Source organism: Lactuca virosa, chromosome 7 (assembly GCF_052849685.1).
Source record: "Lactuca virosa cultivar CGN04683 chromosome 7, Lactuca_virosa_CGN04683_v6, whole genome shotgun sequence".
In the NCBI taxonomy this organism is placed as follows: domain Eukaryota; kingdom Viridiplantae; phylum Streptophyta; class Magnoliopsida; order Asterales; family Asteraceae; genus Lactuca; species Lactuca virosa.
Genome location: NC_136432.1, coordinates 116,885,808 through 116,904,994, shown reverse-complemented (window position 1 = coordinate 116,904,994; position 19,187 = coordinate 116,885,808). Strand labels below are relative to the sequence as shown.

At 34.2% G+C, this 19,187-nt stretch overlaps 1 protein-coding gene across 2 annotated transcripts; it reads left to right on the top strand.

The window, feature by feature from the left end:
- The first annotated feature begins 14,092 nt into the window (after positions 1 to 14,092).
- Positions 14,093 to 18,136, top strand: PRHA (pathogenesis related homeodomain protein A). 2 transcript variants are annotated; one of them, XM_079060365.1, is made up of 12 exons: positions 14,093 to 14,455; positions 14,702 to 14,971; positions 15,157 to 15,614; positions 15,702 to 15,867; positions 15,959 to 16,082; positions 16,179 to 16,291; positions 16,374 to 16,751; positions 16,836 to 17,057; positions 17,127 to 17,216; positions 17,289 to 17,336; positions 17,422 to 17,565; positions 17,736 to 18,136. In XM_079060365.1, exons 3-12 carry the CDS (start codon positions 15,178 to 15,180, stop codon positions 17,964 to 17,966), a joined length of 1,953 nt encoding a protein of 650 aa, XP_078916491.1. In that variant the 5' UTR covers positions 14,093 to 14,455; positions 14,702 to 14,971; positions 15,157 to 15,177; the 3' UTR covers positions 17,967 to 18,136. The 2 variants fall into 2 exon arrangements, with proteins under 2 accessions (XP_078916491.1, XP_078916490.1); XM_079060364.1 differs by lacking the exon at positions 14,702 to 14,971.
- Positions 18,137 to 19,187: the final 1,051 nt, after the last annotated feature.

The following is a 19,187-nucleotide window of genomic DNA, read 5'->3' as shown; positions in this document are numbered from 1 at the left end:
AAGACATCATTTAGGGTTAAGATAAGTGTTTGGATGCTTTTGTATTAAGCATTAAGAGCTTATTTTGGACTTTGAACCTCTGATGAGTATGATGGAATTACATAGGAGGGTAGGCTCAGTGTAATGTGAGTTTCATGAATTGGGGACTTATACATCGTGCATTTACAGTGGGTATGCGAGGTGTACGTTTGGAGTATGCAGGGCGTACTCCCCAGTATGGTTATTTTGGGCCTTTTGGGTTTGGGCCTTATTGGGCCTTTGGACTTCTGACTTTGGGCCATGGATTGATAATGGGCTTTCTTGGAATTAGATTCATGATGGTTTTTGGGACCAATTAGGAAGTTGGGCCATTTTGGGCCTTGGGATGCCATTTAGGATTTGGGCTTTTTGAGCAAATGGGTTGGGCCTTGATTTTGGGCCAAGTAAGAAAAGGGTAAAATGGTATTTTACCTTGGTCACTAGGCAAGTAATTTAGATACTTGATTATGGGTCGATATTCAATTGTTAATTGGATGTAATTTTATGGTACTAGCGCGCGGGGATTTCTGGATCAGCGGTCCGAGCATTCATTTGAGAAACTCAGCCGATTGAGGTGAGTTTTCCTCACTGTACTTTTGGGTCGAAGGCACCAAGACCAGCCCATTGGATTGATATCCTGGTTTACCGTATTTTGTTATGTCGTATTGATCTGTTAGATATGTATCCTAGTTTATAGGATGTTGTTATGTGGTAGTAATCTGTAGATCTACCTGATTGACTATTGACTGATTATATGTTTATCTGTTATGTATATGTCGACATATTGTGTTGGGTTGAGGTCGTACTACTTTGCACTATAGCCAACAAACCCGGGTGCATTCCATATATGAGTTGAGGGGTCGTTTGGCATGCCAGACTCATACTGAGGGCTCGGGAGCATTGCAGATACGAGGTGAGGGCCCTTGGCATGCCAGACTCGTACTAAGGGCTGAGGGTAATCCAGTCCGATGACTGAGTGGACTCGTTGTATATTGGCATTCCAGGCCGATGACTGATTGGGCTAGGGGCAAGCCAAACATAAGTTGTGGGCCCCGAGGACAAGCTAGACTTATTCTGTGAGCTCAGGAGCAAGCCATTTATGAGTTGTGGGCCCGTTGGGCAAGCCAGACTCATACTGTGGGCTCAGGGGTAATCCAATATTTCAGTTGTGGACCTAGTACATGTTGTTATTTGTTATATTTTCGTGGTGGTACTTTGGGGGAACTCACTAGGCTTCATGCTTACGATTTCATTTTATTGTTTCAGGTACTCCAAAGGATCGTGGGAAGCGAAGGCGTGATCGTGCACATCTTCTTGTTTTTATGACATTGGATCTTGGGAGACTCTGATTTTAAATAACATTTTGGAAACAATGGTTTTGTAAACACTTCTTTTTAGTAAATGGGTTGTTTTGAAATTTTTAAATTTCTTGAAATTTTGGGATGTTACAGCTATATGCTGAAACGATCCTGCCTCCCAACTTTCCAGCCTGGCTAATCCATACTTGATAGATCTTGATGTAGACATTGGGATTAGTGAGGAATCTAGAATATAATTATTATAGTCACTAGGATTACGAAACTAGACTAAGGCTTAGTACTTTATGCGTCTAGGTCTTTTCAAAGTACGAAGTGAAGCGCTATCGAGATCGTCTGTCACCCATTTTTATCAAGTGAGTGCATAGTCCATTTTATGAACATGATTTTAATACAAGTGTTAATTAAAGTATTAAATATTTGTTAAAGAGTTAATGGGTGAGATATTTGCTATTTCCTGGAATACGTGTTAAGAACATATATGATAATAAATGATATGCGAACCAAGTATGTTTCTATATAAGTTAAGTTATTACTACATGATAACAATAATAAAAGTATTATTAGAGAGAAGGATAGAGGTTTATTAACACCTAAATACTCTGTACATACTGAAGTAGGATAGTGTTTTTTAAACAGATCTAGTATTAGGAGTTGAGGGTTGTAGTCTTACCAAGAGATAATATAAGACTTGTAAAAGAGACTTAAGTTTAATTAAGTTGGACAATGGGTAGCGTATCCTTAAGAGTATATACAAGACATGAACGAAGAGTAGAATTCTGACGTTCCTGGTCCAAGAGTATGGATTAAGCATATTCATTTGACCCTGATCCAAGTGTATGGACTAGGCATAATCAATTGTCACTAATCGAAGAGTATGGATTAGACATATGCATTCATTCCTGATCCAGGAGTATATATTAGATATAGTTATTCGTCCCTAGTCTGAGAGTATGGATTGGGCATAGTCATTTGTCAATAATCCGAGAGAATGGAGTAGACATTGACATTTATTCCTGATCCGAGAGTAAGAATTAGGTAAAGCCATTCATTTTCTGAATCCGAGAGTATGGATTATGTCATTGTATAGGATTAAAATGTGTGGATCGACGGAATGGGGTAGATTACTTATATGAGATGTATTTTTATATTGCAAGTTTTAAGATATATATATATATATATATATATATATATATATATATATATATATATATATATATATCTTAAAACTTGCAATATAAAAATACATCTCATATAAGTAATCTACCCCATTCATAACATTGCTATATATATATATATATATATATATCATAACATTGTGGGATTGAAATTCCTATGTACTCACCAGGTTTCCCAACCTGACCCATTCAGCTTCTTTGTATCACAGGTAGCAGAACAAAGATACATGCACAATGAGAGATTCAAAGAGATGTAGTCTGTTAATCTAAGACAATGCAAGGCCTGTTTATGCTTATGTTTTGTATCAGTTATGACATCCCAAGCTTTTTATAAATTAATGAAAAATATTTCTTCAAAAATACTTTTACGGGACCAAATTCTGTATTAATAAATAAACTCGTGTTTTGAATAAGCATAAATAAAAAGTTTTAAAATGGCCATAAATTTAGGGATGCCGCACTTGATGATCATACTATGCTTACCAACAATTCATGGATAGTATCATGATTAGAGTTACAAGAGTCCTTGGTCTTGCATCAACTAAGAAGGTTTGTGAAACACTCTCTAAATATGAAGTAGGATTCATTCCTTACTAGCACATGTGAAAGTCTATAATTATGAGACCCATTCTCATCGTGAAGCGCTCAATAATCTAATACTTAGAAAAGAGATGTGTTGCGTCGTTGAATGTCCTAACAAAATTTTGGTTAGTTGTTTATCAAGCCTCCTGAGAACAATGTGTGTGTTACTCAAAGGGCAATCTGCCAAGAGAGGGTGTTAATATACAAAAGAGTTAGTGGGAGCCATAATGATCATGATAAGATTCAAGAGTCACCCAACAAAGAACCTAAAGTTGTCTTAGCATTCAGTTTGAGTTTGAAAGAACTATTAAATAAACTGACATACTTCCACCTCTTCCTGATAAAAATTGATAGAAGACTTCATAGACCTAGTTATATAGAGTCTATATTACTGAGGGATATGATTCACTGGCAAAAAATAGCCAAATTATGCCAATTATCGGAAGTTATGGATGACCATAACAAGCTGGAAAATGGAAGGAGGACATGGAGAGTGAAATTAAATATGTGGATGTTTGAAAACTTGTTTGGCCAAACACTTGACCTTAAAACCATACATGTTAGTGGATCTTCAAGAAGATAACAAACATTGATGGGAACTAACACGTAGTCAAACCAATATAGGTTCTGAAGAACGTGTAAGCTTATGAAGTTCATTTAAGAACTAGAACAAGCATCTCGCAAAATAGAATCTTTGATTCAATGGGAGAATTCAGGGGGTTTGAATTCCGAGAAACGAAGATGGACGATAAGGTATGATGAGGCCAGTAGGAGAAATTAGGATCTTTGATTCAATGACATAATTCAAGGAGTTTGATTTTTTAGAAACAAAGATAAGCCATATATGTGTCAATGTCAGTGGGCGTACAATTTTTCACCACTGTATTGTATATGAAGAATATACAACTCATAAGAAACAACGTTCTAACTTAGTAAGTGTAAAAGCTTAGCTTAGTTTAACAATTGTTTCGCCTAGAATCATATAGAAGAAACAACACATGTACTAAATGTGAAAATCCATGGAGATAGATCTGACCGATTCATTAGATTAAGACAAAGTACGTAAATTCTCGAGAAAAATCAAGATGCCGAACTCCACGAGAGTTCATGCTTATAAAATATAGCATGACATTAAGCAATGTTAATTTCCTAGTTCAACCATTGAGCTAGAAGAATTTATTCATTTCGGATAAGCTTATTCTTATGGGATCAATCATGTATGCCATGTCATATACTAGATCTGATGACTCGTATGCCTCAAGCATGACATGTCGGATCAGATAAACTTAGCAAGAATTGAAAAATCAAAATCAAGTATGTTCTTTGGTGTCCTAAGAGGACAAAGGAGATAAGCTTGTTAGTATGGAAAGTATCAACGTAAGGGTTACAGTGATGCTAAGTTCCACACTAATAAATATGATTCTGATCGCAGTCGAAATCCGTGCTTTTACTAAATGGTGAAGTGGTAGTTTGGAAGAGTACCAAGTAATATACAATAGTGGATTTGAGAAAAAACTTAGAATATATTGCAAATAGATAGAATGAAAAGGAAGCATTGTGACTAAAAGTGATTCATTAGTGACATCATTATTGAAATTCAATCATTAATGGTCCTTTCAAAGTTTCTTTGTGACTATTAGGGTGAATTTACCTCTAGTATGGATCCCAAGTCTCACAATCTCAAATGAAACATACTCAGTAAGTATCGTCATATTTGATAGTTGTTCGAATGTGAAGACATCATAGTTAATAGAGTTATATCGGAAGATAATCTTGCTGATCCATTCCCTAAGCCTATGTCATCGACTAAGTCTGATAGTCAGACAAAGTTAAGAGGCATTAGATTTTCAAATGAATTGCCTTGGGCATGCTTAGTTTAGTTTGTTTTAAATTTGAGAAGTTAAGCAGTATGTCGATTGTTAAGTGGAGATCTTAATATATGATAAAGATCAGTCATTTCAATTAGCTTGTCGTCGTGTTCTCCTTTTGCATGTTTTGAACCCACTTCCCGAGTATTAATTTACCCAAACCTCCACAGTCGGTCATACTCTTGGAAGTAAGTAGTGATTTAAGACTGTCGTGAGCGTTAATGGATTATCCATAGAGATTGGACATAACATAGAGATTGTGCTAACAATAATGAGTACTTGAAATGGAAATTTAAGTATTGGAACAACCTGCACTTAGAAAGTTACTTCATAGATCAAATCACGAGTAATTCTAAGATAATAATATGTTTTATTCTTCAAATCAATATGTATATGGGGTTTCGCTTTACAAGTATATTGTACATTGGTCTACTCCAACACAATCTGTATCTAGTAATCATAAAGGGTATGCCCATGTATGATATGATGAGTAGACAAAAACTATGTAGTCGAAGTTTATTTGTCCATTCTGTCTTAATAAGAGAAGCAATATCTATGAGCCCATCGATGATTTGGTGATGACAACTAATGTGCCTGATCGGTTCCTGATTGAAATTGATGTGTTCAATTTAGTAGTCGGATGTAGTTGTAACAAATCTTTATTAGAAAATAGAATTTTAAACACTGAGATTGACCCTTATCCATGTCTCAGGTTCATACGAATATCTAGAACAAAGGAAGAACTGATCACTTATCTAAGGATTGACTTTTGATTATGATTAGAGTTTGTAGTTACATTGGATGACTACTCTCCGTTGATTATTTAAGAATATTAGACCTCAAATATTTAATGACCTGTACAAGTGGGAGACTGTTGGAGATAGTGTTCAAGGTCATTAACTGTAACGACCCAAAAATCAAGGGTAAAAATTTCATTTTTAATATAATCAAACATTGATACCATTTATTTCAAACATTTCAAATCATCATTAAGTATAACATTTATCAGAGTTCATCCCAAAATCATTCATTGCGGAAATCATAGGTGTGTGCGATGTAATCCTTCCGGGCCCTTCTTTTCCAACCGATGAAACCTGAAACCAAAACTGTAAACCGTAAGCACGAAAGCTTAGTGAGTTCCCCAGAGCTTACCAAACACACAATCCACATATCATATTAGCTATAACAGCTACCTCTACTACATAACACATATCAAATTAGCTATAAAAGCTACCTCTACGACATATCTCATATCAATTAGCTATAAAAGCTACCTCTACCACATATCTCATATCAATTAGCTATAAAAGCTACCTCTACCACATAGCTCATATCAATTAGCTATAAAGCTATCTCTACCATTAGCCACAAAGGCTATCTCTACCCTTATCCGTAAAGACTATCTCTACCATCAGCCATAAAGGCTATCTCTAGCATTATCCCCAAATGTTATCTCTAGCATTAGCCATAAAGGTTATCTCTACCATTAGCTGTAAAAGCTATCTCTACCACGTATCACTACATAAATATGCCACACACCTATACACAACAAGTATACCAACTATCATAAAATAGGCCGGCCTTGGTGCCTTAGACCCATTGGTATGGTGAGAAGACTCACCTCGCACTGCAGAAGCTTCCCGCATGAATTCTTTAGCTGCTGCCCCGCCAGCTTCCTGAGCTGTCACTACCAAACAATATACCCAATTAGCAATTGGGTCCCATACCATAATCCTTAATCCATGCATGGGGTAAAATGACCATTCTACCCCTGGTCTAGAATGATCCAAACTAAGGCCCAAACCCAAAACAAAAGCCCGACACTATAATGTCCATAAAGCCATCAATGGCCCAATTTTCCAAATTGGGCCCGGACCTTTCTAATGGACCTTATACTAAAGCCCAATATTCTCCTTAGTCAATAATCCTGTCCCCAATTGGCCCACGAAGGCCATCAACCACCTAGTCCAAGAATTGGCCCAAACCGAGGCCCATAATGCGAAGTCCATTTCTATATTGGGCCACAAGGCCCAATAGGCCCAACTATTCCATTACTGGCCCAAAGATACATTCAGGCCCAACTATCAACAAATCCAGACCCAAAACCATTAGGGCCTAAAGGTCAGAAGTCCACAAAGGCCCAAGTCTTCCTGAGAGCGTACGCCCAGCGTACCTCTTCTATACGCTTAGCGTACTGGGCAAAAGGGTTGTACGCGCAGCGTACTACATTGTACGCCCAACGTACAAACGGCTGATGCACAGAATCCATTAAGTGCTTAATGCTTCAAACCAAGGGACCAAATTACAGATCTGAGCTCTACCTAACATCTTAATCCATAAAGTCACTGACTTGGTGACTTTGCATGCCCCAAACAAACCCAAACTTCAAAAATGGCATTCTACTTCCATAAAAGGGACCCTAACTCATGCATGAACCCATTAAGACCTTCAAGATGGCAACTTTCTGTCTTAGGGACTCAAATAGCATCAAGGGTGGCAACCCCAAGCCTAAGAATCGGATTTGAACCATAAAGCTTCATCCGTGGGACCAAAAAGGAACCAAAACCCATAAATGGTAGATCTAAGAGATGAATGATCAAGTTCCAAGCTTTTTACCATTATCAAGCTAAGAATAAGTCCCAAAAGCCAAATCCATAAGCTCCTCCTTGATTCCCAGCTTTACAACAAGCTCCATCTTCTTGAATATAGGCCAAACATCAAAATGGACTCCACAAGCTCAAAAATGCCACCATGGATGATATATGACGATTTATAGGGTTTAGAGGGGTGGGGGCTGAAGATATTAGGGTTAGGTTATGAGATAAGGAGCTTAAATAGGGTCCAAGACCCTAAAATAGGGTTTTGATCTGACTGGCGTACGCCCAACGTAATTCTGGTACGCCCAGCGTACTCCAAAGAACATTCACGACAATCCTGGTCAGTACGCCCAGCATAATCCAATGTATGCCCAACGTACTTCCTTCTTCACTAGTACGCCCTGCGTACTCTTTGTGTACGCCCCGTGTACTCGGCTAAGCCTGAAAACCATGAAACTTCCGAAGGCCATAACTTCTTCGTTATAAGCCCGATTCCGACGATCCTTATATCCACGGAAAGGTGACGAGAAGCCCTACACTTCTATCAACTCAAACCTTTCTTAAGACCTTCCGAACAAAAATCCATTTTCCACAAAAGCCCGAACTGCCACTTTACTGAAATACCCCTAGGCTCCAAAACACGAACCGTACACCCGGATCACTTCTAATACATCACCCGCACCCAAATGGGCCTAGATCTTACCTTCCCAAAGCCATAATCCTTATAATGACCGACCTTCGAGCCACAACCTCATACTAGGAGTCAATTCAGAACAGAGCGTTACATTGACTATTAGTAATATTTTCTAAATAATAACAAAGTTTTTTTGGGATGGCCTCATGACACAATTAGCAATAAGAAAATGGAGAAAACTAAGTTGTTAATTTATTATGAATTAATAAATTAATTGGAAATTATTTTGGTAATTAGTTTAATAGTTTTAATTAATTAAAAAGCTAGAATATTAATAAATCATTGAGATTAATTGGAATATTTTAGAAGCCTCTTGGAAGAGGAGGTGGACGAAATTTAGGAGATATCCTAAAATAAGGCAGGTTTTGATAAAGATAATGATTATCCTTAAGAATATGATCAACTTAATGATTCAAGTTGATGCCTATAAATAGGATGATAGGGATGAAACCCTAAACCTACTTTTCCTCTAACTTTTGTTCTACCCTCTCTCCCACTTCTCCTAATTTCGAAAATTATAACCTCTCTCCTAGGTTATGGAATTTTCGAATTCCATTCCAAAGGTTTTCCTTGTTTTGCTTCTTGTAGTCTTGGGTATGACTACATAAAAGGGATTCTCCACTAGGTTCTTCATCCTTTGTAAGAGTTGGAAATCACAAGGTCTCAATCAAAAGATCAAGAGGTAAGTATTTTTTTTCCTTTTTTAGTTAAATTCAAAGAATGTTCCTATAACCAGTAAAACGTAGGGTGCATGTATACATATGGATTATTTTGTCTATTTCGTTGTGTTAATCATATGTGTATAGATGTAATAAAACCCAACAAAAACCTTCGCATTAAGAGGTAGAAGAAGATTCCGCACAAGCTAATTCGAGACAATATAGTCTAACGAAAGTAGTTGTAAATGCTTCCCATCCGTTTTCTTAGAAAATGTTGGATAAAGCTTCGGTTTCTGGCGAATGATAACCTTCACAAAGCAGTTTAGATGCTAAACATAAAGCAAAAAAGCTTGAAAAAGCTGAAGCTCGCTACAATGAACAAATTTAGTGTGATCTTGAGGTTGCGAAGCTCACCTAAAATCAAAAGGAGATTGATTAAAAAATTAAACTATCAACGTGAATTGGCTGCTTCCCCAGCTTTACTAATTCCTCTTCTAATACATAATTTGAATGCAAATCATGAGCCGGATGAGATCCTTGATATGCCAATATCTACAAAAGTATTTAAATATCCTCGTCATTTGTGTGTTGATGATGTGAATCCATCAAAGGGTGATTATTTTGAAGGACTGATCTAATTCTATGTTGAGTTAGCTCAACATCCTGCAGACGTCTGGAGTATAAAGAAAATCGTGAATATTGAATAAATTAAGGAAATCACAAAATTTGAAGATTGCTTCATTAATGTGATTTTTTTTTTACTATTTGCAGGTCTGAAAAATAAATTTTGAAGTTCACTTATGCAGATTTTCCAAACATGAATCCAACTGATATGATGGTTATGATGAAATTTCTAAGAAAACACAATGGAAACAATTTTTGCAAGACATGTTGCAAAACATCGCACATTTTCTTTTTCACTACGTTGAAGACATGTCTATGAGAGATTTTAATCTTGTATAATATTTCGGTCATAATTGCTTTTCTCAAAACCGAACACTCGAACAAATACAATCTCGCAGCATTGAAGAAATTATGATTGCACCTGAACCTGGGGTTGTTCTTAGATTCAAATTAGGCATATCAAACTTCTTACGAATGCTTGAGAAGCATCTTTACACTACATCTTTTATAAGAGAAGCTATTTAAAAGATTGCCACAAGTGTGAAAAACATTGTATCAACGGGGGTGAAGATGACAAATCTACTCAAATGGTACACGCTTGTGTGAACTCATTGGCTCACTTTCGTAAATCTTCTCAACCCAAAGACGATACCTTCTCAGACCACTGCTCCAACAAAGACATTAACTCAAGATTTAAGACACTCTGAAGACACAACACAAAGAGGGAGATTGTTAATTGTCAAATTGTTGTGTTTATCTTTACGAGTATTTATTTGTGAGTCTTTGTTGTTATACAAAGAGCATGTTATGTTTACTTAGTAAATACTTTGTTTTGCATATTCTTCTGTATTTGTTTTTGAAGTAATTGAGCCTCATACAAAGTTGCTCCTTCAAAAACCTTTCACATGTTGTAGCATGCATACACGGTTGATACCATAATCTCCGCAAATCTTTTTCTATTGAGATATGGTGATGTAATGTGATCCATGTGTCTCTAATATGTATATATGTCACACCTACCTCTTTCACACACACATATATATATATATATATATATATATATATATATATATATATATATATATATATATATATATATATATATATATATATATATATATATATATGTGTGTGTGTGTGTATGTGTGTGTATGTGACCTTAGGATCATCTGTACACAAACCATTATTTTTTTGCACTTCGTTGTCCCTAGTTTCCTTGGCTCATATTCTTGATGAATATTAAAGCAAGTTGAAATAAAAGAATCACTGAAAAGTTATTTCTTCTTGTTGATTATAATCCCACATTTTATTTTCCATTGTTAACTGTTTTGTGCTCCAACACACAACAACAATGGTTACAAACACAAGATACATACAAAACATTTAAAAAATAAAAAGAACAATAAAAGAAATACAGACATACAAAAATTAAAAAAAAACAAAATACAAAATACCTTCTAACATGTTATTATAATTGTAAAATAGTTTTCTAACAAAACAATGTTGCATTAAAAAAATTTAAAACAATACCAACAATTTGTTATGTTTTCAAATTTAAAAGTATTAAATATATGACTGATTTTAGTGAAAAAAGAAAAAAAAAAAAAAAAAAATATATATATATATATATATATATATATATATATATATATATATATATATATATATATATATATATATATATATATATATATATATATATATTATGGTTACTTTGTAAAAGAGCAATAGACGATCACCGAAGTCTTTTTTCTCAAAATAAAACAACTTTAATGAGAATATCAATGATAAGACATTATTTTGTAGAGAATTTTCATAAGAAAAATTGAAGGTTATTTTACCTCCACATTACAAATATTTTTCAATATGTTTTTTCATATAACATTTACATAAGTTGTTTATATACAATTAGTTGAAAGCCTACATGACCCACCAAATCATTGAAAATGCTCAATAAAAGAACTTATTATTTAATGAGCTATTTGAAAAAGCTTATTTATGAAAAAACTCATCTAATTACTATGAGCTTTTTCAAATGAAAAATCTCCCCAAAAACATTTGGATGCTTTAAGAAAAGCAAAATTAAGGGGTATTCGGTAAAACTAGCGGGTAGCTGCTATCATTTTGTTAAACGCTATGTGATATAACTTTTAGATTTGGAGTGTTTTGTTTAACCTACATGCTAAAAACTTATAGTGTCAAACAAGGTTTTTTGTTCAAGTATGCCCTAAATGTCAAATACGTCCTAAATGTCTAAACCTTAAAACTTGTTGTAATATGATACTATAGAGTAAATTACATGAATGGTCTCGATGGGTTGGGGTAATCTATGGGTATGATCATTAATTCTTTTTTTAGTGTGACTAGTTCCAACAGTTTGGTTTGTTACAATTTTAGTCCCTCGTTAACATGAAATAACTATATTACCCTTATATTTTTACTTTATATTTTTTTTGTTATTTATAATTAAAAAAAAGTTAATGGTTCCCCACCCCTTATCCTTTCCTCTCTTCCTTGTTGAAAGATCTGGTGAATCTCATCCCTATCATCTCTGATGATCCCCATTAGCCCACTCGACAACCATGACCATAACCTCCATGACCGATAACATCCGACAACCAACCCAAATAAAACTAAATCAAAACCAACAAACAAAAATCATTGTTGAAATTAAACCTAAAATCTCACCTAAAACTAACATCCCGATCAACTAAAATCAAACCTGAAACCCTGAATCTTTTAAAGCCATGTCAAACCCAAAATACATTTAAAAGAATGAGCCAGACTAAATTTCAACCCTAAGACCTAATTCCAAGCAAAAAAGTGAAAAACAAAAAAATAAAAACACAATTTCTATCAACTTGCATCAAATTTCGACCCTAGCTCATAGTTAACTACCATCGGTGTTGAGATTATGTTTTCTAGATCCATTGGTGTTAAAACCAAAAAAACGAACCTAAAAAGAAAAAGGGTGAGGGGAAGGGAGGGGGATGGTTGGATATGGTGCTTACCGAATATGGTGAATGTTAACATCATATCTGCAAGATGTTTACCGAACATTAACTTCACTGGAGGGATGGTGCTGGAGATGGAGAAGTGGTGGGATGGTGTTTTGAGAGAGGGCGGGGGGGAGAGAGAGAGAGAGAGAGAGAGAGAGAGAGGAAAAAAAAGGGTGAGGGGAGGGGAGGGGCGGTGGCTGAAGAAGAAGAGGTGACGACGATGGTGTTCCTGAAGAAAAAAGGAGTCGGCGATGATGGGTCTCGTCAAAAAAGGCATGAGAAGAAGAAATGATGAGAGATGGAGACTCGATTAAAGGAGAGTCGGTAAAAGGTGGAACCATTTGTATTATATAATTTAAAATTCAGAAATAAAAAAAAGATCAAAAATATAAAATATAATAGTTTTTTTATAATGTGAAATCTCCAGAAAAATCCTAAAATTTTGGGAAAAATAACAATTAAGTTTTTTTTTTTTTTTTTTTTTGAATAAAAAAACCCAGAATACAAGACAATATTTACAATTTGCCTCTTAATACGCCACATCAGCTGCCAAATCACCCATCTTTCCACCTTGGCACTGCACATCAAGAGTTGACCTGCTGAAAAAGGTCAAAAATAGCTAAATTGTAAACATTAGTCGATTTTTCCGCGTTTTTTTGTTCATTTTTTTTAGGACTTCTTTTCTCAAAACTTTGGGACTTTTCTGGAGATTTTTTTTTTATAATTGTCAAAAACTAACATCATAACAAAATAATATTAGAGCCAATAAAAAATGGAAATTAAGTAAACTAACTTTTATAAAAAATGTTTTCAAAGAAAATAACCATATATATATATATATATATATATATATATATATATATATATATATATATATATATATATATATATATATATATATATTCAGATTTTGAAAAATATCCGCTTTCTCTGAAATGCTTAATTCCGGAGTACTGTTCATATGTTCATATTTCGGAGTACTATTCATATTTTTTTTAGTTTTTTTTAATTATTTATTTTTTAATTTTCAAAAAAATTATTATCTTTTTTTCTTTTGGGATTCTGAATATTATATTTCGTAATGTTTAATGCCACTGTTTTTCAATAAAATGTCTAATTTTATGTCTTAATGTTGTATATAATTCATATTACTATTTTTGTTTAAGTTTTTGTTAAATTAAGAAAAAAATGTTTTTTTTTTCTTAAAATTCCGGAATTGTTCTTCGGATTTTGGACTTCTTCTTGAAATTCCAAAGTTTTTTTTATCTTTTTCCCGAGATCCGAAATTTTAGTTCGGAATCCAGAATGTTGGTCTGGAATCCGGAATGTCATTCTGGAGTTAATCAAAAAAATATTTTTTCTTGGTCTAGAATGTCTAATTCCGAATAAAATGATTATTTTTGAAAAAAAAATAGATTATTATTTTTAAATATACATTAAAAAATAATTAAATTACTTAATTTCCCATAAATTTTAAATATATATATATAAACACATAGACTACCTAATCATATACACGATTTTTGCTATTAATCTATTTTTATTATAATTCCACCTTTATGCTAGACATAGCACACACAATTGCCACACTACTGGCTCGACGTCACTACTGAGCTCGTGAGACCGGCCCACGGTTCTTGACCCGTCTTATTGAACCTCCTCGGAGACAGCTGACGGTTGGCGACCGGCGACCATAGACGACAACTACAAAGCTCATCCATGGAACTGAAGTAGACTCATCTTGATGATGACTGAACATATAACCAAATTCAGTGATCATTTACAAATCTCACTTCGAATTTCAAGTTTTTTCTTCAAAGAAGTCGAATCGTTTGTCCAATAAATTCACTTTATTTCCCGATGTACACATATATATGTGCATTTTCTTCCCTTGCAGCTCCAGATCATCTTCATCAGCAGGTGCTCTCTCTCTCTCTCTCTCTCTCTCTCTCTCTCTCTCTCATGCTACAGTTTCATGTTTCTGACTTATTTTCGTTTTTTATGATGACTATCACAAATTTGTGTTGTTAATTGTGGATCCTAGCCCTAGAAACCTTATTCCCGTTTTAAATTATTATAAATTGCACGCCTTCTCATAATTGATCCCTAATTCCCTATTAAGTTACTGTGCGTATGCCAAATTTCTGAATCGTTCTCTCCTTGTAGTCAATCAATTGATGGAAGATACACTCCATGTAGCAATGCTGGAGTTTTTTGCTTGTAACTCGAAGAAGACACCTCACAACAGGCACTCTCGTTAGTAGGAATGATATGTGAAGTTGACTGAATCGTTAACTTATGGTTGATCGTAATCACTGTTCTTCTCAATTGATTAAAGTTCAAGCTAATTTTTGGTTCTCTTAACTTGCTTTCCTTGCTGTTATATCTCATATAGCCAAGATCTTTGAACTTCCCTTCATATGCAGTATGTCAAAGGTCATAAATTTTGTCTAGGGTTTCTTCTGTTCTGTTTACCTTTGTAATGTCATTTGATTTTGAACTTCAACTTGGAACATCACATAAGTTATATGGTATCATTTTACAGGACTCCAGATACATACACCATCATTGCTTTCAGAATTATTACTTCATTTAACAAACTCTTCTGCTTTCCTTCTTAGTTTAATACATAGACAATCGACATGACTGGAGTAGAGACAAAAGGAACTCGCAAGAATATTGGAAAATTGTTGCCTTCAAAATGCAGCACACAAAAGCTACATACAAAGCGATCAAGAAAACCAAAAAATCCAATGTCAAAGGAAAAGCTTGTTGAGTTTTTAACCAACAGCAAAAGGAACGACTTTAAACGCCGAAATGCTTCTCATAAAACAATCAAATCCTTGATTAATCCATCAATAACAACTTTCCAAAATCAAGAAGAAACTGCAAAATGTGAAAATACAAATCTCACTTCAGAGAAGCTTAAGAAGAGAAGAAAACGAAAGAGAACAAAAAACAAAGTTGAGGTTGATGAAGCCTCCAGGTTACAAGGGCGTACAAGATACCTTCTCTTTAAAATGAGAAAGGAACAGAACCTTCTAGATGCATACTCAACTGAAGGCTGGAAAGGTCAGAGGTATTTATCATTTCTCTCATAGTCTCATAAGTCATATCTTTGAGTTTGATGCTGTAAGTAATTGTTTTTTTTTTTAATTATATTCAGCCGAGAAAAGATAAAGCCAGAAAAAGAACTTCAAAGGGCCAAAAAACAGATTCTGAAATGTAAACTTGGACTCCGTGATGCCTTACGCCAGCTGGACTTACTTAGCACAGATGGACGCATTGATGAATCTGTAATAGCTCCAGATGGATCCATACACCATGACCATGTATGTAATTATGTCTCCAATATCTACTAAACATGAACTTAATCACAATAAAATTGTTAACAACAATTTGTTTAATCTTAATTTTATTTAGATACACTGTGCAAAGTGTAAGCTTAGGGAAGCATTTCCAGATAATGACATTATACTCTGTGATGGGACTTGTAACTGTGCATTTCATCAAATGTGCATTGACCCTCCACTTTTAACTGAAAACAGTAAGTTCTTTTAAAATATTTAAAATCTTTCCCATTTTTTTAAAAAGTAATTATGGATGAAATATTGAAAGAAGTTTACTTTGTTTGGTGAATCAGTTCCTCCAGGAGACCAAGGGTGGTTTTGTAAATATTGCATTTGTAAGACTGATATCATAGATGCAATGAATGCACAGCTTGGAACTAGCTATTCCAATGACACCAATTGGCAGGTTGGTAGTTTTAATTTAATAATAATATACACAAAACTTGTGAATTGTTATTTATTTGACATAAAAAGTAAATGAAAAACAGGAGGTGTTCAACGTTGAGGCTACATTACCTGATGGTGGTGAGACTTTACTTAATCAAGAAGATTGGCCTTCTGATGATTCTGGGGATGATGATTATGATCCAGAAAGAGTTGAAAAACATGAAAGTAGTTGTAGCAATATCAAAGTTTGTTCTGAAGGTGAAGGTGAATCATCTGATGATGATGGAAACAGTAATTACAGTTTTATATCACTGGATGATGAGATTCTTGTTGATGATTCCTGGGAATTGAGAATTCCGGGAATTGAAGTCAATTCCGGTGATTTTATTCCGGGTTCTGGTTCCGGTTCCGGTTCTGATTTTGAACTCGTGAGTGGTCGAAGACAACGTCGAGCTGTTGATTATAGAAAGCTTTATGATGTGAGTATATTGTTCATTCTTAATCCAAGACACTTTTTATTTGTGGAAAAGACTTGAATGCCCTCATTTTATGTCATGATACAGGAAATGTTTGGAAAAGATGCTCTTGCAAATGAACAAGTAAGTGAAGATGAAGATTGGGGTCCCACAAACAGAAAGAGGAGAGAGAAAGAGTCGGATGCAGCAAGTACCCTAATGACTCTTTGTGAAACTGAGGACAAAATGGGAAAAGATGTTGCTGAAATATCAAAGAATGACCCAGAAAGTAAAAGATCGTTTTTTAGGATTCCATCTGAAGCTGTAGAGGTAGTTTTTCTTTTTTCTTTTTCTTTTTACTGTTTGTTGGAATTTATTAATTTTGTATTATTATATCAGAAGCTTCGCCTTGTTTTTGCAAAGAATGAACTTCCCTCTCGAGCTGTTAAAGAAGAGATTTCCAATCAGTTAGGTCTCGACCTTGAGAAGGTAAAAGACATAAATGTCCTTTTCATCCTCATTATAAGAAAATAGCTGTATAAATTCCGTGCCTTTTTTCAGGTTAATAAATGGTTCAAGAATGCGCGTTACCTGTCATTAAAAAGGAAGGCGAGTTTTTACTTTTTACATATTTATTTTTTTATTTTGTTTTGAATAACAAAATCTTATCGATTATATTTAATAACTTATTCAGGCAGAAGATAAGCCAACTCAAAATGATGCTCCTTCTATTTCAAAAGAATCTGCTATTAATGAAATTTTATCAGAGAATATTCCCACAAATGCTACAAAGCATAATGACAATGGAGATTTACTTGTTTCTACTTCAACCAACATGGTATTCTTTTTTTTCAAAACACCAATTATTATTATTTTACTTTTCTATTTTCAAAAAAAAAAAAAAAAAAACAATTTTATACACATGTGAAAAATTGCAAGAAATAGCAACTTAAAAAACAGAAAGTAGAATGCTATAGTTGAGTAGTTTTTGTTTGATATGTGTTGAAGGTTGACTGTGATGTAATTGGTGGGACCCAAAGTGATAATCAAGAAGCCACGTCAGCAGAAGCTCATATGCAGAAGCTTTGTTATTTGAAAACAAAGTTGGAAAATCTACAAAGTATATTACTTGTAAGAACACCAAACAGAAGAGCTAAAACAACAGCAGCACAGTCATCATCTATTGAGCATAGCTCCACCATCTTTGTTCCCATTGCACAACTCAAGGAAAAACCCTAAATGGCTACAACAAATGAGTCACTTTTTCTAAATAGAAAATGTATAACGTTAATTGTAACAAGAGTTAAACCAGTTAATTTTATATTATGTAGCTTTATGTACGAAAGAACAATGAGTTTTATAATTATCTTTTTACATAGGAGTTTTATAAAGATAAAATGTTACGAATCTGAGTGTTGTGTCTTTTGACTATTTGAAAAGGATATTGGTTGAAAATCTTTTTATGATAGATCGTTGTCATCCATTGACGTATCCCTGGTGTTGTCAGGAATTCTTAAGTATAAAGTACTAGTGTGGAATAACTTTTGGATTATCTTCAATAATTAATCTATTTTACAACTTCTATTATTTGGACAGTTGCAATTTGTGGGCGTCCTTATTTACAAATTGTAAATTTAGTAATTTTGGAACTTTTTACCTAAGTTCAAAGGTAACTTTTGTATCATCATTTTGGCAAATTATTGAAATTGTTGTTTTGGAATAGGTATTTGTGTTTGACATTCTCGGAATAGGTATTTATGTTGGAATGTTGGACAATAACACAAACACAGTGTACTTATGTTGCAGTTTTAGACAATAACAAGAATACAATTACACAAATGTATTTATGTTTGACCATTTTGGAAAAGGTATGCAATTTGTGCACAGTGTTACAGAAGCTAAAAATGCAACTTTTGGACAATGCAAATTATGTTTCACCATTTTAGAAAAGTTACAATTTTTGGACAATAACAATAATAAAATACACTAGCCAATGCAAATAAATTAGTCACAAGAAAACACTCACAAAAATAGTCACATTCCATTGAAATAGTTAAGTATTGTGACCCACCGACACTTTTGAACCTTGCATCTCCTTGTATTATGCCTAACATTATACCTTTACAAACAGCCATGATCCTATTTTTATCATTTTGACTATGTATAATTCTCTTCTAGTCTCAACGGCATGCAAGTAGATTCTTTCTTTCACCTTCTCAAATGAGCTGAAAGTCAAATATATATAAATCAGAGCACTCACTTGCCTATAGATGATGATCTGAATATAAAAACTTGATTGTTAAGCACCCCCCACGTTCTTATAATGCATTCCAACATATTTTGTAACATCAAGCGCACCAGAAACCCACTCTATATCATTGTTAATGTTTAAGTTAAACAAATAGTTTAACTTGCCTATAGATGATGATCCGAATAAAATTACTCTCCTTACTATCACTA